The following is a 24605-nucleotide window of genomic DNA, read 5'->3' as shown; positions in this document are numbered from 1 at the left end:
GCTAAGGCCTCGTCCGCGCCCCGTACCCTCTTGGGACCTTAAGGTGGACCTTTGGGTCCCCTTTTTTCGGGCCCTGCCGAGAGCCCCTTCCTCGTTCTGCGAGGGAGGTTGGCTCTCCTGCTGGGGCTCGAGTCCATCCAGAGGGTGAGGCACCTGCAAGCATTCCGTGTCCACCGACTGCCAAAATTCAGGCCCGGTGACTCTCACGTGATCCTGAGACCCCGGCCAACTTACGTGCCCAAAGTTCCGCCGCCCCCCTTTTGGGAACTAGGTGGTGAACTTGCAGGCGCTCCCACACCGGGAGAAAGACCCAACCTGTACGTGGGGTGTCCAGTAAGCGCATTGCGCCTCTACTCGAACCACACAGAGGGCTTCAAGGCCCTGAGCAGCTCTTGTCTGTTTTGGAGGTCAGCAACGGGAGTGCTGTCTCCGAGGAGAGTTGTCGCGCCGGATCGCACACGCCGTCACTACGGTGTGCCGATCCTAGCCCCATGCCCATTTGAGTGACGGTACACTCCGCTCGGGGTGTGGCCTCCTCGTGGGCATCGGCTAAGTGCGCCTCTCTGGCAGACATCTGTAGAGTTGCGGGTTGGGCTACGCTATACCTCGCAGAGGCTTGCAAACCTCCGTGGGGAGTCGGCAGCTCGAGTCTTGCCAACAGGTGAGACCAGCAGTCGTGGGGCGTACGCCTGCGCATAGCGCCTTTCCCCTTCTTAGGTGGATCAGTGCGCTATGGGCTGCCTCCCTTCTTTCCCCAAGGGTGAAGAATAGGCAGTCCGTCCTTCCATCAATAAGCACTCAGGGCGGCGGGCTCGGCGGAGCAGCCCTGCCGCCTATGGCCGGGTATCAAGCTGAGTTATTACATATAGCTCTAACCGGACCTAGTGCCCCACACGTAGTAACCCCCCACTAGGGTGGTTCCGTCTGAGATGTCGTCATGAGATGGTTCCCCACGTGGCAACCCATGACCTCCCCCAGGTGGACATCCACCTTGCGGCATTCCGCACATACCTCCCATGAGTTCTCCCCTATTTGGTGAGACCATGTTGGTGTCTCCACTGTATTCCCCCCCTAGGGTGGGAAGTGGTCTCCGTAGCGCACGTCCTCATTGAAGGAACAGCGCTTACCCAGTAGCCCTACGACTGGATGGCCCTTGCCAATGGGGCCGTCTGAGTTGGCAGAGGGCAGGGGCTACTCATCTTTGCCAAAAGCTCTGGGAGCCCCTGCCTGCCCACTGGAAGGTTACAAATTTCGCGATAGCGCTCACGTGTGGCTCGCCCAGGCCGGTCAACGTCGCTTCGCTAGAGATTGTGACGCGGCTAGTGCCGTGGCGTTTTCCATAGGAACCCCATCTGTCGGCTTCGACACAACGTCGAGAGACCGACAGAAAGGGAACGTCTCGGTTACGTATGTAACCTCTGTTCCCTGATGGAGGGAACAAGACGTTGTGTCCTCCTTGCCACGACAATAGCCGTCCGCTGCAGCAGTCACGAGATGCTCTCAGGCTCCTCAGCACAAGAGGTGAATGAATGGGCACGCCGGCTCCCCTTTTATACCCGGATTTCCGGGGGCGGAGCCCGGCATGCAAATTTCATTCGCCAATTTTCATTGGCCTTTTCAAAATAGTCAGAGACGATTGGTTCTCAAGGGCGAACCCCATCTGTCGGCTTCGACACAACGTCTTGTTCCCTCCATCAGGGAACAGAGGTTACATACGTAACCGAGACGTTTTCAGCTCAGAAAGCTTGTTTCTGACATTCTAACAGCTCATTTAGAGTATTTCAGTAAAGAACTGTCTTCTTTGTCAAAACTGAGTATCTCATCAATCTCTGATGCACTTTGTCACAAAATGCAGTTTTCAGCTCAGAAAAGCTTGTTTCTGGCATTCTTACAGCTCAATTAGAGCATTTCAGTAATGAACTGTGTTCATGTCAAAACTAACTTTCTCATCATCCACTGATGCACTTTGTCACAAAATGCAGTTTTCAGCTCAGAAAGCTTGTTTCTGACATTCTAACAGCTCAATCAGAGCATTTCAGTAATGAACAGTGTTCTTTGTCAAAACTGAGTTTCTCATCATCCACTGATGCACTTTGTCACAAAATGTAGTTTTCAGCTCAGAAAGCTTGTTTCTGACATTCTAACTTCTCAATTAGATCATTTCAGTGATGAACTGTCTTCTTTGTCAAAACTGAATTTCTCAAATTCCACTTATGCACTTTGTCACAAAATGCAGTTTTCAGCTCAGAAAGCTTGTTTCTGACATTCTGCTCTTAGCTGGGAGGAATCATCTGGTCTTGTGGGGATCAGGTGCATCTGATTGGGCTGGACGTGCGAGTAAACGTGCTTCACCTCTCCCCTCTAATACAACACGGAATCAGGTTGTTGTATCACTTAACTTGCACTTCTTTCATATTAGTGTATTTTATTCATAGCATACATTGTTAATTATCACTGTCGTTGCTAACCTCTCCTGGTTATTTACTTGAAAATCTTAAACCAAAACACTCAGCGCCGTTAGCATAGCACAAGCGTGCTAGCGGGCTTTCTGTTTACACTGCTAAATATCATCTCGCCTTCTAGCTGTCTTGTGTGCTAACGGTTTCTCTCTAAAGCGTATATACTAAGATTCATCGAGCAACCTTGGTAAGTTGGAATTACTCTTCAAACCCGGTGAGTTATGGCTTCTTCTCTTATTATTGTCACTTGCACCTCATGTCATATGTTTAGCTTAGCCTTCTCTGTCAGCGGCGAGGGCTTTACATGCGATAAATGCAGGGAAATAGCTAGGCTGACAGAGAAGATCACAGTATTAGAGTCTCGCATCCAATCTTTATCTGAGGATAGTAAGAATGTAAGGAGCTTAGAAAACACTTTGGATGCGAGCAATATTAGCGCGCACAGTTCGGTTCCGGTTGAACAACCCCCGCAGCTGGGAAACTTTGTGACTGTGAGACGGTGTAGTCGCAGGTCAAAACATCACTCAAACGTTCCGACTACAGTCTCGAACAGGTTTGCCCCGCTCAGCGACGCACCGACTGAGAAACCTGCTGAAAGTGCCCTAGTTATCGGTGATTCTATTGTTCGGAACGTTAACATAGAGGCACCAGCCACCATAGTCAAATGTTTACCGGGAGCCAGAGCGCCTGACATCAAGTCAAATTTAAATGTGCTGGCTAAGGCTAATCGTAAATTCACTAAGATTGTTATTCACGTCGGCACAAATGATGTTCGACTCCGTCAATCGGAGATCACAAAAGATAATATTAAAGAGGTGTGTGAGCTCGCAAGCACGATGTCAGACACTGTAATATTCTCTGGCCCCCTCCCCACTTATCGTGGTGATGAGATACATAGCAGAGTATCATCACTAAATGGCTGGTTGTCTGAGTGGTGCCTGCAGAATGATATTGTTTTTATAAATAACTGGAAGAGTTTTGAGGGCAGACCTGACCTGTTGAAAAGAGATGGTCTCCACCCCTCCTGGGCTGGAGCTTCTCTACTGTCTAGAAATATGGCACATAGTCTTAATGCTAAAACTTGACTCACTGGGGCCCAGGTCAGGGAGCAGACTGAATGGCTTAACCAACGGTCTGCTTGCCGTCTCACGTTGCAGAACACACATAATACACAAAATGCGATAATACTTTCTCCCAAACATCATAAAATAGAGACTGTGTCTGTCCCCCGGATTAGTAAACATAAAATAAAGCGTAAACCTCTCAAAGGTAATTTAGTTAACGTTGAACTAACTAAACATGAACATAATACAGATAATCAACTGTTACGACTCGGATTGCTAAATATTAGATCTCTCTCTAATAAAGCACTTTTTGTTAATGATATGATAACAGATCATAAAATAGACATGCTCTGTCTCACAGAAACATGGCTAAAGCCATATGATTATATTGCGTTAAATGAGTCTGTCCCCCAAGATTATTATTATAAACACGAGCCTCGCCTAAAAGGCAAAGGGGGAGGTGTTGCTGCACTTTACCGTAACTCTTTTAGCATTTCCCAGAAGTCTAATCCTATATACAATTCTTTTGAAGTCATGGTACTTGATGCATCAATACCTAATACTAAGGACAAAACATCTTTAAAATTTATTCTGGCTATTGTATATAGGCCTCCAGGGCACCACACAGATTTTATTAAAGAATTTGGTGGGTTCTTATCAGAACTAGTACTGTCTGCAGACAGAGTCCTTGTTGCTGGGGACTTTAACATTCATGTAGATAATGATACAGATGCTTTAGGAATGGCTTTTAAAGACACTCTTAACTCCATGGGCGTTAGTCAACATGTGTCAGGACCTACTCACCTTCGTAATCATACTTTAGATTTCATTTTGTCTTACGGTATAAACGTGGTCGATGTTAAAATCCTTCAGCAGAGCGAAGACATCTCAGATCATTATCTGGTATCATGCTTGCTTCAATACCCAATGGTGGCAAATCAAACTCCAAGTTACAAATATTGTAGAACAATAACTTCTACTACAAATGGTGCGTTTCTTGATAATTTGCCTGAATTGTCTCAAATCTCTAGCATGAGTAATAACGTTGAAGATCTTGACTTTACCATTGAAAATATTAATGCCACCTTCTCGGAAACGCTAGACATAGTTGCTCCCTTGCGCTTAAAGAAGATTAAAAATGACAGACCGATACCGTGGAAAAATGAACACACTCAGGCTCTAAAGAAAGCGGCACGAAAAATGGAGCGCAACTTTAAGAAAACTAAATTAGAGGTATTTCGTACTGCCTGGAAGGATAGTACAAAAAAATACAGGAAAGCCCTAAAAACGTCTCGATTCGCCTACATTTCATCATTAATAGAAGAAAACCAAAATAACCCTAGGTTTTTATTTGATACAGTGGCTAAATTAACCAAAAATAAATCGTCAGCGACTTCTGATGCTGTATACCAGCATAGCAGTGATGATTTTATGAACTATTTCACAAATAAAATCCAAGATAGTCGGGAGAAAATGATAACTATGCAACCAGATGCGAAACCCGCTGAACATATGACTAACTACAGCACCCCTAAGGAGAAATTATGTTTATTTTCTACTATAGATCACGATGAACTATCGAAAATCATTAGATCATCTAAATCGACTACATGCATGCTGGACCCTATACCTACAAATCTTCTGAAAGAGATGCTCCCAGAAATTATAGATCCTCTACTTAGCATTATTAACTCATCTCTGACATTAGGACATGTGCCTAAAGCATATAAGGTGGCTGTTATAAGGCCCCTTGTCAAAAAACCCCATCTGGACCCTGGAGAACTAGTTAACTATAGACCTATTTCGAATCTACCTTTCTTATCTAAAGTTCTGGAAAAAGTAGTCTCAATTCAAATATGCTCCTTCCTCCAAAGGAATGAGATTAATGAAGATTTCCAGTCTGGATTTAGAGCACATCACAGTACAGAGACTGCTCTGATTAGAGTTACAAATGATCTGCTTATGGCGTCTGACCGAGGTTGTATCTCCTTATTGGTGCTGCTAGATCTTAGTGCTGCATTCGACACCATTGACCACAGCATGCTCCTACATAGACTTGAAAATGATGTCGGTATTAAGGAAATAGCTTTGAAATGGCTTAGATCTTATTTATGCGACCGTTTCCAATATGTAAAAATAAACAATGAGGTATCACGCAAATCGCAAGTCCAGTACGGTGTACCACAGGGCTCAGTACTAGGGCCTATGCTCTTCGCATTATACATGTTACCTCTAGGAGATATAATAAAGCGACACGGAATAAGCTTTCACTGCTATGCTGATGATACGCAACTTTATATTTCCTCGAAGCCTCACGAAACACAGCAATTCCATCGAATAGTGGAATGCATAGTCGATATAAAAAAGTGGATGAGTAGCAATTTTTTATTACTGAACTCGGACAAAACTGAGGTGTTACTTATCGGACCGAAAACCGCCCTACGTAACAACCAAGAATACTGCTTAACTATTGATGGATGTTCCATAAAACCCTCATCTTCAGCTAAGAATCTTGGCTTTATATTCGATAGTACTCTGTCATTTGAGAACCAGGTCGCCAACACCTGTAAGATTGCGTTTTTCCATCTTAAAAAAATATCTAAATTACGTCATATGCTGTCATCATCAGATGCGGAGAAGCTTATACATGCCTTTATGACATCAAGACTAGATTACTGTAATGCACTATTAGGTGGTTGCCCTGCAGGCCTATTACAAAAACTCCAACTGGTCCAAAATGCGGCAGCTCGAGTTCTTACACGTACAAAAAAGTATGAGCACATTAGCCCGGTTCTGTCAACGTTGCACTGGTTACCTATAAAGCATCGCATAAATTTTAAAATCTTGCTTATTACCTATAAAGCCTTGCATGGTTTAGCTCCTCACTACTTGAGAGAACTTCTTACGTATTATAGTCCATCACGTGCACTACGCTCTCAGGCGTCAGGTCAGTTGGTAATACCTAGAATTTCAAAATCAAGTGCAGGCGGCAGATCCTTTTCTTATCTAGCGCCTAAACTTTGGAACAGTCTTCCCTGCAATATCCGGGAGGCGGACACACTCTGTCAGTTTAAATCTAGACTAAAGACGCATCTTTTTAATCTTGCATACACTACATTATCATAATATATGTATTTCAAAGATCTAGGCTGCACTAGTTAGATCAACCGGAACCAGGGACACTTCCAATAACAACTGATGCATTTGTTGCATCAAAGAGTGCAGAACAGTACTCTACTCTCAGCCAGTCTTGTCTCATTGTTCCAAGGTTACAAGAGCGGAGCGGGCAGGGCGCAATCCATTCCTAGACCTGACAAATGCTGGACGAAGGAAGTGACGTCCCTACAAAACTTCAGCCACTATTAGATTATTAATGATAATTTTAAATCTAATTTTTTTTTATTTTGCCTTGTTGTGCAAGCACTGTTGAGCTTGTGCAGAGGCAGCAGTTTTTGCCAGAGGGGAACTGGAATCCCCTGGTTAGGCCTGGTTTCCCTCCGAGGTTTTTTTTCTCCTCCAATGGAGTTTTGGGTTCCTCGCCACCGTTTGCATACTGTTTTGCACTGTTTTGCCTGGCCGGGGGGGCTGCTAGAATTTGGTAGTCTTATTTAATTAACACTGCATATAGGAATTTATTGTGTGTCTGATATTTGACCTGTGTTTTGAATTCCATAACCTTTTATGTTTTACTTATAGTCATTTTTTCTTGTACAGCTGCTTTGTAACAATGAAAATTGTAAAAAGCACTATATAAATAAAGCTGACTTGACTTGACTTGACTTGACTAACAGCTCAATTAGAGCATTTTAGTAATGAACAGTGTTCTGTGTCAAAACTGACTTTCTCATCATTCACTGATGCACTTTGTCACAAAATGCAGTTTTCAGCTCAGAAAGCTTGTTTCTGACATTCTAACAGCTCAATTAGAGCATTTCAGTAATGAACTGTGTTCTTTGTCAAAACTGAGTTTCTCATCCATCTCTGATGCACTTTGTCACAAAATGCAGTTTTCAGCTCAGAAAGCTTGTTTCTGACATTCTAACAGCTCAATCAGAGCATTTCAGTAATGAACAGTGTTCTTTGTCAAAACTGAGTTTCTCATCAATCTCTGATGCACTTTGTCACAAAATGCAGTTTTCAGCTCAGAAAGCTTGTTTCTGACATTCTAACAGCTCAATCAGAGCATTTCAGTAATGAACAGTGTTCTTTGTCAAAACTGAGTTTCTCATCAATCTCTGATGCACTTTGTCACAAAATGCAGTTTTCCGCTTAGAAAGCTTGTTTCTGACATTCTAACAGCTCAATCAGAGCATTTCATTAATGAACAGTGTTCTTTGTCAAAACTGAGTTTCTCATCAATCTCTGATAAACTTTGTCACAAAATGCAGTTTTCAGCTCAGAAAGCTTGTTTCTGACATTGTAACAGCTCACTTAGAGCATTTCAGTAATGAACTTTGTTCTTTGTCAAAACTGAGTTTCTCATCATCCTCTGATGCACTTTGTCACAAAATGCAGTTGTCAGCTCAGAAAGCTTGTTTCTGACATTCTAACAGCTAAATTAGAGCATTTCATTAATGAACAGTCTTCTTTGTCACAACTGAATTTCTCATCATCCACAAGGGCACTTTGACACAAAATGCAGTTTTCAGCTCAGAAAGCTTGTTTCTGACATTCTAAAAGCTCATTTAGAGCATTTCAGTAATGAACTGTCTTCTTTGTCAAAACTGAATTTCTCATCATCCCCTGATGCATTTTAACACAAAATGCAGTGTTCTACTCAGAAAGCTTGTTTCTGACATTCTAACAGCTTAATTAGAGCATTTCAGTAATGAACAGTGTTCTTTGTCAAAACTGACTTTCTCATCATTCACTGATGCACTTTGTCACAAAATGCAGTTTTCTGTTCAGAAAAGCTTGTTTCTGACATTCTAACAGCTCAATTAGAGCATTTCAGTAATGAACTGTGTTCATGTCAAAACTGACTTTCTCATCACATTCTCATCTTTCTCACAAACAAACTTCCCGAAAAGTTACTGTACAACATTACTTACACTGTACACGTGTGGATGTCACCTAGAAAACAACGAGCAAGTGTCACACTAAACAAATACAAATAAAGAAAGATGTAACATTACCTAATACTAAAATCAAAACAACCCGCTTCCCAGCTGAAACGCATACCTACCTAGGAGGCATAAACACAGAGTCTATATACGCTAAGGGCGGTACCCCATTGGCTAAATACATAATGAGGATGACGTGGTAACGAGTCACTCACTTCACCACATATTCTAGAAGAAGGCGACGGCCAAGATGGCGCTGTGTTAGGTGGATACTTTGCTTAACGTCTCCTCAGAAATTTTTTTAAATAGGACGAATATATAGCCATTATAATTTTGACAGTTACTATTTAGGAATGTGTAATGGAAATTTTCTAATCTTGCTTCATGATATGTCTATGTTCTATGTTTTCGGAATGTTATCTGTTAAAGGTGTGAATAAGGACTCAGATGCAGGAGATGAAATCACAAGAAGAGTTTATTGCTCCAACTGGTTTAGAGACCAGTACTCAATAAGACGGGGCACTCCTGGCTCGAAAACCGCAAATTATAACAAAAACAATAATCCAGAGATAGCGAGCTAGCGCCAGGTCCGTCTGGTAAAGCAGGGAAACCGATTGGGAGAGATAAACGTCCAAACCGGCCTCAACGAAACTGCTTAGAAAAAAAACACAGAAACAAAACACAGACCGTAATCAAAAACGAGCAAACAAAACACAGACCGTAATCCCACACGAGAACAAAACATTGACCGTACTCCACATGGGTCAGTGAGCAAAGACGACAACGCCACAACCAGTGAGAGAAACACCGTGGTAAAAATAGAGATCGTTAATGGGGAACAGGTGTGTGCAATGAACAAATTGATAATTGGGTAAACCAGTGACCAGGCGGGAGTAATGTTGGAAATCAGAAAGGAAACAACACCCAACAATCTAGAAGTAACAAAACCATAGAAAAGAGAACATAGTACACCAAAAACATAACCGTTATCATGTTTTTCTCAATACGCGTCATACCACTCTGCCTTTGCCCTCGAGCAGAGGCCAAGATGTTCTGTTTGGAATAACGGGCATCACTTCTCGTAAATCAGCTCGGGATTCTTGCTAGAGGGCAAAGGGAGGGGGTGTCACGTTTTAATACATACTCTGTGTGCAGGAGGAAAGAGTGCCTTTTCTCTGCACCATCTCATTGCTTATGATGCAGATTAAACGACAATAAAATACTTTGCAAAGTACTTCCATTTTTCTCTGTGTATTGCGTTTGTCAAAATTGACTAGGAATAAGAAAATTCCACAACAAGCGCGTAAGTGATTGCCTCTTTCTTTTGACCTCCTTGCGTCAATTCATCTATGGGAAGAAAGAAAAATAGACAAACTTTGAACATGACAGCAAACGCACACATGGAAACTATGGAGCCTATTAATCTTGCTGAAAGGAATGATAACACTGTCTCCTCGATGGATGTGATTTTATGCAATAATGCTGAATCTGACCAACACAACTGGTTCGATTCGCACCCAGATTTAAGTGATCTTCTTGCTACTCCCCTGCCTGACACTCCCTTAAAACCTCCAGCAAAAAAAACAAGAGGGGTTAGTATGGAAAGAAACGGCTAAGCAGCAGAAATTCTGGCGGCCATTCGTGAGCTTTCGAGCAAATATGAAGAGATGTTACAGAAAATTTCTGCAATTGACACAAGGACTGAATCTATGGCTAAGCAGATTGAGACAATATCGTCAACTGTTACTCAACTTGTGGCTAAGGTAGCAACGCACAATGAGTCTCTGGAGGTTGTGGCGACGGAGATAAGAGAGATAAGTAAGGAGGTTAAGTGATTATAATTATTATTATTCAAATGTAATGTTCGTGAGTTAATTTTGGTTATATATTGTTCCTAGATCAAAATAGATTTGGGTGTTTTTTTCTGATAAGAGGTAACCTACTAATTTTCTTGTACAATGGATTTTAAGTTTCGTTCTTTTTCTGTTGTATCCTTAAACGTGAGCACTTTACGTGATGCTGTAAAGAGGAAAGCTGTTTTTTTGTAAAAGCAGTAAGTCAGATATAATTCTTCTTCAGGAAACGCATTCAAGTGAGATGGTTGTAAAATTTTGGAAAAATCAATGGGGAAATACAATTTACTGTAGTCATGGCACTAATCATTCGGCTGGAATTTCAATTTTGTCGTACAAATTTAAAGGGCAAATACTAGATGTTAGGTCTTCTGATGAAGGTAGATGGATTATTTTAGCGACTAAGCAGGATAACTCAATCTTTATTATTTGTAATATCTATGGTTACAATTCCCGATCTGCCAATAGTTCTCTCTTCTCTCAGATAACTTCAGAATTGAAAGAAGTAATTATTATCTACCCAGACTCTTTTGTGATTTTAGGCGGGGATTTTAATGAATGTGTGGATGATTCCTTGGACAGACTTCCTCCCAGATATAACGATAGCCAGCAATTAAATATTAAAATTTTATCATTATGCTCGGAATTTTCTCTTACATGGAATTTCTTTCACCCTGATTTGCAGGAATTTACTTTGTCAAATAGAAGATATTGAGGTTTAGGAGCAATCCACATAATCAAAATATATTTCCTAGCTAGTAGCAAAAGCTTATCACATAGCAAAAACCCATTAGCAACCAAAGCAATGTATTTTTGGGGCAAGCCTACAAGGAAATACCCAGGGTCCTTACTAAATGTTATATAAAAAATGAAACCCAACTTGCAATGAGATCCCAGAACCGTGGAATGGCTGGACAATGCCAAAAACAATGCATAAAGGTGCCAATTTCCCTCTGGCATTTGTTACACAACGGGGAATGTTGATAATCCATTTTACGGAGTATGCACAGGGTAATAAAAAGCCTAAGAAGTATTTTGTATTGAGTCTCCACCAGTCTGTTACAAGTGAAAGTTTTCGGATCGATTTGACTGCCTCCGCCCAATCATGCTCAATATATTCTTTACCCAGCTCTCTCCCAAATGTGCCTGATATGATCGATGCTACCCGGATCCATAGAATAAAGAAGAGAGTACATTTTTTAAATAAGGTGTTGTGTCCCTGCAGGCAGAGTGAGAAATGCTCTAACTCACAAATCCTTGGCACCTCCGCTGGAAGTGGCATTAACAAAATGCCGGATCTGAAGGTAGCCCCAAAAATCTTCGCATCCAAGCATAAACTTTTCCTGTAATTGGAGGAAAGTTATCAGGGAAGTGTCATAATATAAATCCCCAATCATCTTAATCCCCAATGCATGCCATGTGTGAAATATAGATTTTTGTTGCTGTCCATAAAAAACACCCATTCTTTCTCATTAATCTGCATCATAAGAAATGAGCATGGTGCAGAAAAAAGGCCCCTTTCCTTCTGCACAACAGAGTTTATATTATGATTCAAACGTGACACCCCCTCCCTTTGCCCCCCAGCAAGAATCCCGAGCTGGTTTACGAGAAGTGATGCCCGTTATCCCAAACAGAAGATCTTGGCCCCTGCTCGAGGCCAAAGACAGAGTGGTATGATGCGTATAGAGAAAAACATTACAAACATTTTAGAGAAAACAAAGATAAACACTTCATGAAGCAAGGATAGAATAACAGTAATTAAAAACAAAGATAAACAGTTCAAAAACATAAAGACCAACAGGTCATGAAGCAAGACTAGAACATTTCCATTACAACAGAGTCTCATGTCTTGTGTGGAGAGAGGCAGTTATGGCCTTCCATACACTCTCTCCGGTCTCGTCTCTGTTCCCATCCTCTTGTTTACTTGTTATTGATTCATGCCCTATACCTGTTCCCCTCTTGATTTGGTCCCTTATTTAATGCCCTTGTGTCTTCTGTCTTGTGCTGGTTCATTGTGGTTGTGTGGTGAGTTCCTGTGTTGTGTCAGTTTAGTCAGTCATGTGTAGTGTAGTTAATGTTTAAAGTTGATTTTAGTATTGTTTAAGTGTAGTTAGTCTTAGTCCTGTCCTTGTAATTAAATATAAGTTAAGCCCTTACCCGTTGTCTGCACATTGGTCCCCTTTCCTTGTCTCACCCTAGCGATCATGACAGGAAAGATACGACGTCTTGGACGTTGAAGACTCTTTTCTTTGTTTTTGTTTGATTAGCTAAATTAAAGTGTCTGGGTTAAGTCGGTTGTGTTTTGTTTTGTTTCTTTCATTACGTTGGCACAAACCATTTCCCCTTTTGTGTTCTCCGCAGTTCTGGTATTGTTTGCCGTAGTTGACTTGTTTAAATTCTATTTAGTCTAAATCCAGTATCAACATTTTGTTTAAGTTTAAACGACAAGCCTGTGGTGGAAATAAAATCTTATAAACTTACTTGTTGGTTGTTGTCTTCTCTCCATCACCTCTTGATATGTTTATTGTGAATATACACCACTGGTCTCATGTTACCCTTCTTTAACCCCCTGGTATATTAACGAGCAAGGAAGCACGGACAGTTCAATTACAAATGTAGTTTGTCGTGCAAGAGGGCAAGACTCTGAAGAGTGCATAACTGTCCTGGAATCGTTATGATAGCAACAACTGCATCATCCCACCAACAGTTCGCAGACCCCTTGTTGGTCGTCCGCGGTATTATTTGACAGCGGATCAAATTAACCACTGCTTGGATCTGGGTTATGGCTGGCAGGGAATATCTTTAAGGTTTGGAATAGATCGGCAAACTTTATTCCGCCACAGACAATGACTTTCTATTCCATCTAATGAATACACTCAACTGTCAGACGAGAATCTGACTTTAAATAATTAGGAGAACACTTCAAATGCTGGAGAGACCTATGTAAGGGGAAGTCTTCGCTCAAGGGGTTTCCACATTCAGCAGTGGAGGGTACGCCAAGTCCTGCAAGACATTGACCCTGTCAGACAAAACTTTCGACGTAGACAAGCCATTCGTCGCAGAGTTTACAGTGTCGGAGGTCCAAATTAATTATGGTATGTGGCAAATTAACTGTTCTCATGAGCTACTTTATTGTAACATTGCACTTAACTATATGTAATGGAGGCCCGCTCGCTGCAGTCACGGTGCAAGAAGACCGGTTACATATGGTTAACCTTGTAAACCAAAAATTAACCATGATTTTGCTACACTAACCATACAGTAGTTATACTATCTGTTGTCAAACTGTGGTCATATAAATGGTAATCATGCAGCCAAAAATATGAATACACTTTCACTATAATAAATCTTGGTTAATTATGAAAGGTTATCAAACTCTTCATCTGTTTGGGTAATAATGGCACATAATGTTAGTTGCACCAGTTGTAGGGGTCTTAATTTCTGTAAGATTTAAAAAAATGTCTAGCTAATTGTTATACAAATATTCATTGTGCCATCTCAAGTTAAATATAAAATAACTTTTCTACACATTTTCACAAATAGTGATAGTTTTAGAAACAATATTCTGGTGCTGTAATTATCCAAAAAAGATTTTTTATTCTTACAGTTCAAACAAACAAGTTCAATTATTGCAATTTCCTCTTTTGACAGGCACATTGATGGAAACCATAAATTGGTTAGATGGAGGATGTTGTTCTATGGATGCATTGACGGGTACCGCCATACAATTACATATCTTGACCGCATAGACAATAACAGGGCATCCAGTGTTTTGACCCTATTCCAAAGAGGGGTACTCAATTTTGGGTTACCCTCAAGAGTCAGATGTGATCTTGGTATGGAGAACATCGAGGTAGCTTGTTTCATACTGAGCAGAAGAGGACTAAACAGAGGAAGTATCATAGCTGGACGCAGTGTCAATAATCAGAGGATTGAAAGGATAAGTAAGCCTATTCCAGTTGTAGGTGAAGCGTTTGAGGAAGTGTTGGTTGATTGTGTTGGTCCTTTGCCGAGAACTAAAGCAGGTAACCAATATTTGTGTACCATAATGTGTATATCAACCCATTTTCCTGAAGCTAATCCTTTATGGAAAATAACTGCTCCAGTTATTGTGAAAACGTAAAAAGTTTTTCTCAACGTTTGGTCTTCCTAGGGTATTCCAGACAGATCGAGGGACGAAAGTCCAGTCACATGTTTTTGAGCAATCTTTGGAATTGTTTGGGATAAAACATAAAACTTCTACTGCTTACCATCCCGAGGGTCAAGGTGCAATTGAAAGATTTCATCAGATGTTGAAAACTATGTTGAGAAAATATGGCATGGAAAAGGGTAATGATTGGGATGAGGGAGTTCCTCTAGTGATGTTTGCCATTCGTGAAATAGAATAAGAGTTGCTATGATTCAGCCCGGCTGAATTACTCTTTTGACATGTTTTTCAATAAGATGAGCAAGAGTAATGCAGAAGTAGTAGTTCGTAAGCTTAGTGAGACTGAAGGCGTAAAACGCAAGTGTGTCACATTAATATGCTTGAGGCATATAATGTACGAGATAAACTGGATGATGCTGTGAAAGAACTAGGAAAAGCCATTATGACTGTGACCACAGGGGTTGTGTCTATTGCTGAGGTAGTAGACAATGGTTTGTTGGTGAGAACAACTTCTCATCAATGTAGTGAGTTAGAGGATTCAGTCATTATTTCCAATTTGACTTCTCATCTCTGTCATTTACCTACATAGATGCAGCATGTGATAGATCTTGTTACAGTATTTCCATCTTTATTTTCAGATGTTAGGTCACATACTATTGTATTGCACCATAATTTCGATGTGCAAGGTGCGAAGCTGTCATGAACATTCTCTTGCATAACATGTCCATGCATACTTGTCAATAAAGCTCTTTCTGATTCTGGTATAGTCGAACAGTTAAATACTGAATTTCTATACAGGAACATATTGGTTGGTACATACCTGTAGTTAGTAATTCTAGCCACAAGTAACTTGCTGTGATATTCACGAAGATTTGTTTATTTGTGTTGAGGGAAGTATTATTAAAATATAAACTGTAGCACAAGATTTTGACTACTAGCACCCACCTGTTATCTTTTAAAAGTAAAAGAAATGTCTTAGTAAATTAAAGTAATTTGTTTGTCTATAGTAAAGTAAGTATATTTATAAATGATGGTTTAGGAAAATCATTTGGTTTAGCTGGGAGTTCCAGCGAGCAAATCTTGTCCTGGATTTGCTTGGCCAGCCCGTGGAGTAAATGGTCCCACAGTGCCTTATCGTACCAGCCGCTGGACGAGGCGAGTGTACGGAACTCAATGGCGTACTCGGATACCGACCAGGAGCCCTGGTGGAGTAGTGAGAGAGCTCGAGCCATCTCATTAACTAGTGGTGCTCAGTCGAAACCTTCTGTAACTCCTGGGAGAAGCTGATGAAGGAGTTACAACACTCGCTTCCGTTGTCCCACATCGCCGTCCCCCACTCTCTGGCTACTGAAAACGAATTGGACGTATGACATAGTGTTTCTGTGTGCTCGATACACTCTCCCAGCGTCTGACAGCGGCAAGTTTTTTTGACCATCGAAATCAGTTTCGTAACAACAGGAGACCCGCTTACCGCTTAAGATCAGCTGCGCTGGGTAAAGATTGGCAATAGGCACACATGTGCTTGTCCGATTTGACTCTGTGGTGGCCATGACGAGGAACGGTAGTGGGCAAAGCCAATAGAGAGAGGTCTTTCATCCTTGGTGGGTAGAGCCCACTTAGATACAGCTTCATTTGCAAGTAAAACTTTTCAACTCACAAGCAAAAGTTTTAGACCCACAAAAAAAGACAACAAAATTTGTGGTTTTGTGAGGAACTTTTTAAACTGCACAAAGAAAAAACAAATCTGAAGATTTGCATGCAATAAAGTTAGCAATTTCATTTTTTTGCAATCTTTTATTTTTCTATAAAAATAATTACTGTTTTACTCTCAAACACATGATATTTTGACTGAATAATAAAGACATAAAAAACTCCCATATGCCCCATTTAATCACAATTAGTTCCAAATTATAAAGAGAACACATTTATTTTAAATTAAAATGTCAATTGTTTTGACATACTTTATTGTAATTCATTAAAAGATCACTCATGTCATATCTTTCTAATGAAAAATTATTTTGAAAAGCTTATCTTATTGTTAACTGATAGTAGGAGCCTATTAGGACAACTGATCTGAATATCTAATTAAATAAATTTTTCTTAATTTGTGTTAAGTGTTTGAATGTCATGAAGTAGTGAAATATTTAATTAACATAAATGTACCTGATCTCCTAGTCTAGTGGATCTATGTTTGTATTTGACCTGCTATTTATACGCAAAAATACCAAACTCTTTTTGTGAATACGCTCCAAGCTCAGGATTAGAGGTGTGGGTATACACAACAAAATGCGTATCATATGCACGCAAAAGGACATTTCTGCTACACAGCACATAATAAACATAAATGCTATTGATACACACTTGCCACATGCTCATTTCATTTGCTTACATGTCAGTTTGATTCAGCTATATGTGGCCAGACATGTAAAGGTCCAACGTTTGACTGATTAAATTAATATAGTGATAAATACATATACCCACCGGGAAAGTCCCGGTAGTGCCGATAGCCAGTTAACGCCTGGTGATCAGTGTTTGCTTCAGTGTGGCTCTTGACCCTTGATTTCATAAATGGAAATTGGCAATTTTTTATGACAGAAAAGCTAAAAGAAAGTTTGACATCTGGTGAGGTTGATTGAATATTGATGATCACAGTCATAACCTGATGTAATCCAAAGTCTAAATACAGTTTTAAAATCAATCCTGAACTAATCAATGTTCAGTGACACTGCATCATGAGGTACAGCAGTGTTGTGGCAATCAGATAATAGAACTTATAAATGACTATGCAAATAAAAAAGAATCCATGACACACTGACCACATGCACAGGCATTCAAATATTCAGATAAACAGATCAACCCTAGCTTTACAAAACAAGCAAAAGTTAAAACAAAAGCAACAGAAAAAGAAAATGAAACATAAAAACAGTTAACAACAAGTTATTTTGATATAATTTATTCATGCCACAATGCATGCTGGGAGTCATGATGAGTTTGTATTATGATGTTACCCAGCATGCATGGCGGAATAAATTATATTTTTATATTCATTATAAAATTCAATTGTTGAGATTCATACACTGATTCTTGATGTCTGTGTTTATACACAGTTGAGCTTTTGTCATGTGCACAGTTTAAAAGTCTTTCATATGACTGCCATAACACTGATGGATGTCATGATGTAGTATTACAAGGTAGATGTACTTAATAACACAGTATTGAAACAAAACTGATCATGTCTTCATAATCATCTCCTTTTATCTTATCGTAGCCTTCTTTGCCATAACAAATGCAGTTTCCAAACACACAATAACTCTCAAAAAGTCAAGGGTCAAGATAAAGCAAATACTGATCAGAATAATGGTAACTTTAAATGAAATAAAACATCAACATCCAAACCTTGGTTAATTATCAATAAAACACTTTATGTGAATTGGGTTTCTGTAATAACTTCAGTTTGTGGAGTTGTTTAATTTTCCTCTGGTGAGATCTTTACAGATCCAATGTGTTCATCTGTTATTTACTGTTCAGGTTCAAGCTGTGAGATATTTTTGATTGTTCTCCGTGTTTTCTTCAGGGATTGTGTTATCATTTATCACTCAATCATCTCTTCATTAATCTGTAGGGTGCCATATGAGAATTTAACAGATTTTAACAGTAAGAAACCATACATTTATTTTACTGCAGGACACTGTAAAAAAACTGTAAAATGCTGGCAGTAATTAACTGTTAAATTACGGTGAAGTTAAGGAAACTAGCAATATACTGTAAAACATAAGAGTCAGATTTACTGTACATGGCAAAACAAGTTAATTTCACTTGAATATTAGTGAATGTTCCTGGATAGAGTTCAGTAGACATTTACTCTCCTTTTTCTTTTTGGATGTGTGTCTGCACAAGATGATATAGTGGCAGATCTATTTAAGCTTCTGTTATATTACGGTTTAATTTTTTGGAATTTGAGTTCAGTGGGTCACCATCGTGTTGACAAGCAGAGCCTGTGTTTAAGACAAGGACAGGCAATGTATATTAATTATGTTTATGCTGCATATTGCTTATTTGATATTGATTTATAAGCAATGATGAAATACACAAGATTAGGTGTTTGCAGTTTAATTTTATATGGACAAAAGAAGATTAAAGCCAAATAAGTGCATTGCTAACACTGTGTAAATATAATTATTTTGAAACTCGAATGTTTGAGAAAAACAAGGAAGTTAACTATCAATGTATTATTTCGGTACTATACAGTAAAAATAGAGCTGTAAAATAAAGGTATAGGACTGAAAAAAAAAACAGTAAAATGCTGACAGCCCAGCTGCCAATACTTTACCGTTATTTAACAACACAATTTTTACAGTGATATTTTGAAGCTTCAAAAAATGGCATTACAGAGCTATGAAGGGCAATGGTATTATTTAAAATAACTGATTGAGTTCAGGTGAACAAATGAAGTCCTGCACACTTAGGATGACAGGAGGGTGGGTAATTGGGTGAACAGTTTTTAACATTTTGTGTGCTTTGTGTGACTGACTAGTTAATCTACCCTTAAACAACAAAATGCAATGCTATACCCAACCCCCATCAAGTTACAGCATAAATTTGACATTTGGGGTTATATTCAGAAAATAAAAGGTCAATATAACCATTCAGACATATAACCCAGTGAAAACAAAACCAGTCAAAAAGACCTCGACCACTAGTTCCTCTCATACAGAGGCATCTCAATTTGTTACATTCATATTTATTCTTTTTTTAATCAACCTTTTCTTTAGTCTCTTCTTCATTTTCATCCTCCTTATCTTCTTCTTCTTCTGTGTGTTTTATTTTACGCCGTGCCTCATTATCGCTCTCCTCTTCGTCCTCATCCGTAAAGCCTTCTCTCTTAATGAATTCCATGTCATCTGTACTGTCATCAGATTCTGCTGTGCAGATTCCATAGCACATGAGACTGATGACGCCTAACGGCAAGCCAAACAGGAAGCAACCCAATACCGGTGAACTGCGAAAGACTGACTACAAGAGAAAGATGGACAGTATGAGTGGAGTGATGGTACAAATTACTTAAATTGGACAAATGATTCTTATTCATAATTGGTGTATAAAAACTGTAACTTAAAGCTTGATAATGATGTTTAGTGTTAGTAAGGCTTTATAATAGTTTCTTATGCTACTAAAACAAATCAAGTTGTGTGAGTACAGAGTTGTCAGTTTGCTACTTAATGAGACAGACATAGGCACATCAAAATGATAGGGTAACACTTGACAGTAAAGTTGTATTGTTAAGAATTAGTTAATGCATTTGCTAACTTGGACTTGGATTGCTGAAAAAATATGTTGCTTAGCCAGGCAGTTAAATAAAATCTTAAATGAGTGCACAGATTTGTGAAAATGTAGAACGCGTCAGATCGGCAAAGCCTGCGAACCAGTAATGCCTCCTAATAAATGTTAATACTGATAGCTCTCAATTATACTTCAATGTTGAATGGCCATAATTAATGTTAAAAGAAAAGAAAGAAGAAGAATGTCATAGTACTACTGATATCAGTGATGCAGGGTTTCATTTATAAAATTATGGCATTAAATAAATATATATAATTTGTAGGGCAGTACTAGTTTAAGTACATTTCTCAGTAGCGTGGTGGTTGCGTTGCTGTTTTCTTAATCCAATTGCTTTTCAGTTGATCAAGTAGTGTGATTGCTTCCACAAAAGCTAACGTTTCCAAAGCATTTCTATAGCTCAAATCCGAAATCAACGGCATGCGCTTCAACTACAAACACCTCGTCGGGTGACCAGAGGTTTGATACAGGCAAATTTAAGTTCAAACATTAGAAAATGTACATTGTGTCACAACCAATGAGGTTTGATGTTTAAAGTCTGCATTTCCCCTTACTTTTGTTAACACCAGTAATAATAAAGGTGTTCATAAAGTGTATTGCACAATTGCAGCTATATGTTCAGGGAAATTTTGTAAAAAAAGCTCCGCTTCGCTCACATGCTCTGATCCTGGATCAGCAAGTGACACCACCACCATACAGGGATCTGTGTGACATTCAATTGGCCACTATGGGTACCACCCCAATATGTGATTTGCTACAGATGGTGATTTCATTTGGTCCCATTATTGCCTTATATAGGTTTCCAGCTGCTGAAGAGTTCGTAGTTGGCTTTTTACGTATTTTTCGTTTAATGACGTGCCAAATGTTATCTATAGGTGAAATATGTGGACTACAGGCAAGCCAATTCAGTACCTGGACTCTTCTACGCAAAGCCATGCTGTTGTAAAAGCTGCAGTATGTGGTTTTGCATTGTCCTGCTGAAGTATACAAGGCCTTCCCTGAAATAGACGTTGTTTGGAGGGAAGCAAATGTTGCTCTAAAACCTTTATATGCCTTTCAGCATTCACAGAGCCTTCCAAAACATGCAAGCTGCTCGTACCGTATGCACTTATGCACCCCCATACCATCAGAGATGAAGTTTAAACATTTGCTATGTTATCTATGTTTATTTGTGAATAAAATATTGGCTCATGTGATTTGAAATCATTTAGTTTTCATTTTATTTATCCCAACTTTTCCAGAATTCGTGTTGTAGATACAGTTCCTAACATGCATTATGTTTACATCAAGGTCGGAAATTAACAGAGGCTTTGGGAAATCCCAGTGTTTTTTTTTTGCCGCTAGATAATAAAAATGAACTAAGACTGTTGCAATCTAAAAAAATATATGAATGTCGGTTACAGCATCACAACCAACCACTGTTCATATATGAATTTAATGGCCAATCAGAGGCGTTTAAATAATTCACCGGGGAAGAGCCGCCATGCTGAAGTGTGCTGCAGCAGTCACAGTTCATATGAACAACCACGTACTTACAAGATGTAAAAAAGAGATTCATTGTGCTTAGTAACAGGACTCTTTGATGAATAACCTTAAGTCATGGAGTGTTTCAGTGATGTTGAATGTTCTTTATCGTTTTCTTTATACACCCGTATATATTCCCGTAGCAATGAACTATTTTTGTTTAAATCTTGCAGTCCTCTGTAATGAGAGTCTGTAGATTTATAATTATATGTCATGTCATATGCTCCTCAGACTCATTTCAAATTAAAGACAATATAGCCTTAAACTTTTATTTTTATACTGTACATTATGCACCAAAAGTCTTTGTAATAAGCCATCAGTGTAATAAGCATACCAACAGTTGGGTACCCCCTGTTAGAAGTCTTTTAAAGCCACAATATGTAAATTTGGACCACTAGATGGTGCACTTTCGAAACAACATCAAAAGGCAAAGCTAAATCACCTTATGTAGGAGAGTGGAATTATGGGAAATGTCGTTTTCACCATCCAGAGGCATATGGAGATCGCCCATCATGTTCACGGATGAGGTAATGAATGAATTTAATTTTATGTCATCATAATGAATTAGCTTGCAAGAAATGTGGAATGTCAATTGATTTGGTAGCGTAATGCTACACAGTTTTACTTGTTTAAAACAGTCATACAGTCAGCGTTTAAAAAGTAAACTACGTTTACGCTTTTTTTGGGTTACGCTTCACTTAATCGTGATTATAATAACAAAACAACAGATGCTGCGTCGCAGATGAAATATAATCACTTCCACATTTGCGTGTTGCCGAAGTTTCTACAACCGTAAACTGAGGGTAGTACGGAGCACTGGATATTAAGTCACTGATATGCAACAAATACAAGGGACGGGCCATTATTTTAAATGTTCATGGGAACATTTGTAAGTACACGACTGAATGAAATATATCACACTATGCAAGTGGTTTTTGAATATTTCTTTACAATATTCTTTTATATTGTGGCTTTAATTACTTTATATCTAACATAACATAATTTTCAATGTAAATCTAGATATGTATTCAGAATAATAAGACAGACTGTAATGCAGCTCACAGGACCATGATTTCATAAATGATATATCTACAAGGTATAATTTTAATTTGATATTTACATTTTGCCATAGATCTCAAAGTCAAACATGAAGTACATCTAAACGCGGTTTAAAAAAATACAAGCAGTTTGTCCCTTCATGAAACCCGTAGTTTGGTTGATTCAACTTTGTTTAGGAGTAAGCAGAATTTTGATATTTTTTAGGATTTACCAGTGTTTGCATATTGCTGTTATTATTTACAAGAACCGCTTATGGTCATAGTACGGGAAATAAAAATAAACTCTATTAGCCTATGTATTTTTATTTAGAGTAGTCTGCACAACACTCTTTTCATAACAATTTTGTTGTAAAGGCATAGAAAGTGTAACAACAACAGCTTGTGGTGTAAAAAGATGATAGGTTTCAGGCAGACTTCCAAAAATACTGTTATACCAATAGCAAAAACAATACATTAAGACTTTAAGAGTAAATACTATGAGAATACATTAAGAGTATGCTTTAAAAACTCCACTTCGGCTTCCGTTCAATTCGGCCTACCAAAGGGCACCTCAGCCTGTTTGGGCAAATGGACAGTGGCTCAAGCCACATTGGCTGTTCCGGTTCCCGATGGGAGAAACTGAAATACGGGATTTTTAGGCGAGACATAACAAAACGGGAGGGTGACGGAAGATGGGTGTGAAAAACGAGACACTCCAGGCAAAAACGGGATAGTTGACAGCTATGGTTTAAAGACGGCTTTTGTTAATGTTGATAATGTTTTACTGCATAAAATCTTCATCATGGGGGAAAAATGGTGACGTGTTCAATTTTTATTTTACCCGCTGTATATACAAACTGTATATAGCTGCAGAAAAATTAAAAAAACATTCAAAATTTTATTTCAAATCAGCATTTCTATGTATGTGGTCTTTCTAGCCCAGTGTTAGTTGAATTTCAATAAAATCAGATGTCAGGAGGGACATCATCCATTTTGACACACACACCAATAGACAAAGACGCACACAAACATAGCATTGGGAGGGTCACTGGGTTTTTCACCCAGACGAATTTGCATCCCTGACCCTTGACTCACCATTATTGTAGATTTGGCATCATAAACCACACGCTTGATTCTTTGGAATATTCCATCTCCTCCAAAAGCCTGTAAGCATAAAGACGCTAATGTTAGAAACCAACTGCTTTATTATGGGCTCAAAATGAGATTCGCTGTCCACACCAGCGGACAATAACGCTGCACTGTTCCCAATCACTAAAATAAATGCACTGGACATGAGCTGTCATGATCCTGTCCTTCTAGTAAGGTACTTCTCTACTTCTATGGACAGGGTCGTGAGAGTATGTCTACTAACACCGCAGGTGCAGATTGGTTTTTTGGGGGTATTAAAAAATGGTATTTCAGAGTCATTTTTGTGTAAATATACAGTCAAGATTGGTTTGAATCAAGTTTTAAAGCTATGAATGGAAACCAATTTTTCAAACGACACATCATTCTTTTTGCTTTATGTAATGTTATGCCAGAACACAAGCCATCGGAATGCCATTAACAGTGTGGATTGAGAATTTTTTCACATTCATGCCATTCTGGGCATTTCTTCAGCGAAACACATCTGAGTAATTGTAATATATTCTATCTCTTCCTAGCATTGTACTTCCTTCTCAACTTTGAATCCCATTGTTTCTTATGTAGTTGTGATGATGAAACACACTCATATGATGATAACTCATGAGATACAAGAACCAATGAGTTTGCAATTTATCAACATTGAGCTGTCTGGTGACATTTTTAATGTTAGTTTGCGGGGCTGTGTTTACATTACATATGTGGTGATAACCAGTGGTAAATAATAATCCGAAACAATCGTGTTTACTCACAAACGTATAATTTCACTTTAAAAGACACGTATTTACCCCTGGAGTCGTTAAGATGTTTAAGAAAATGAACAGCTTTTCAGTCTGACTGAGCCAACAGTCCCATTACAAACATAATAAACATAGCTAGTGATGTGCATGTATCAGTTTACCAATTAGGAAATATATTACACATACACATATATATACATATATACACATATAGACATATATATATACATATATATAT

General features: G+C 39.1%; 1 protein-coding gene across 2 annotated transcripts in view; it reads right to left on the bottom strand.

The window, feature by feature from the left end:
• Window positions 1–19198: 19198 nt before the first annotated feature.
• tmx3b (thioredoxin related transmembrane protein 3b) overlaps window positions 19199–24605 on the bottom strand; it is a 79566-nt gene continuing 74159 nt past the window's right edge. For both annotated transcript variants that reach the window (XM_079487763.1, XM_079487762.1), the window contains 2 exons: window positions 23580–23648; window positions 19199–19599 (listed from right to left, as the gene is read on the bottom strand). In XM_079487763.1, the coding sequence (XP_079343889.1) occupies window positions 19339–19599; window positions 23580–23648 (330 nt within the window). In that variant the 3' untranslated portion in view covers window positions 19199–19338. The remainder of the gene's footprint in view (window positions 19600–23579; window positions 23649–24605) is intronic.

This window comes from Barbatula barbatula, assembly GCF_947034865.1.
Source record: "Barbatula barbatula genome assembly, chromosome: 23".
Taxonomy (NCBI): domain Eukaryota; kingdom Metazoa; phylum Chordata; class Actinopteri; order Cypriniformes; family Nemacheilidae; genus Barbatula; species Barbatula barbatula.
This window is presented reverse-complemented; position numbering and strand designations above follow the sequence as displayed.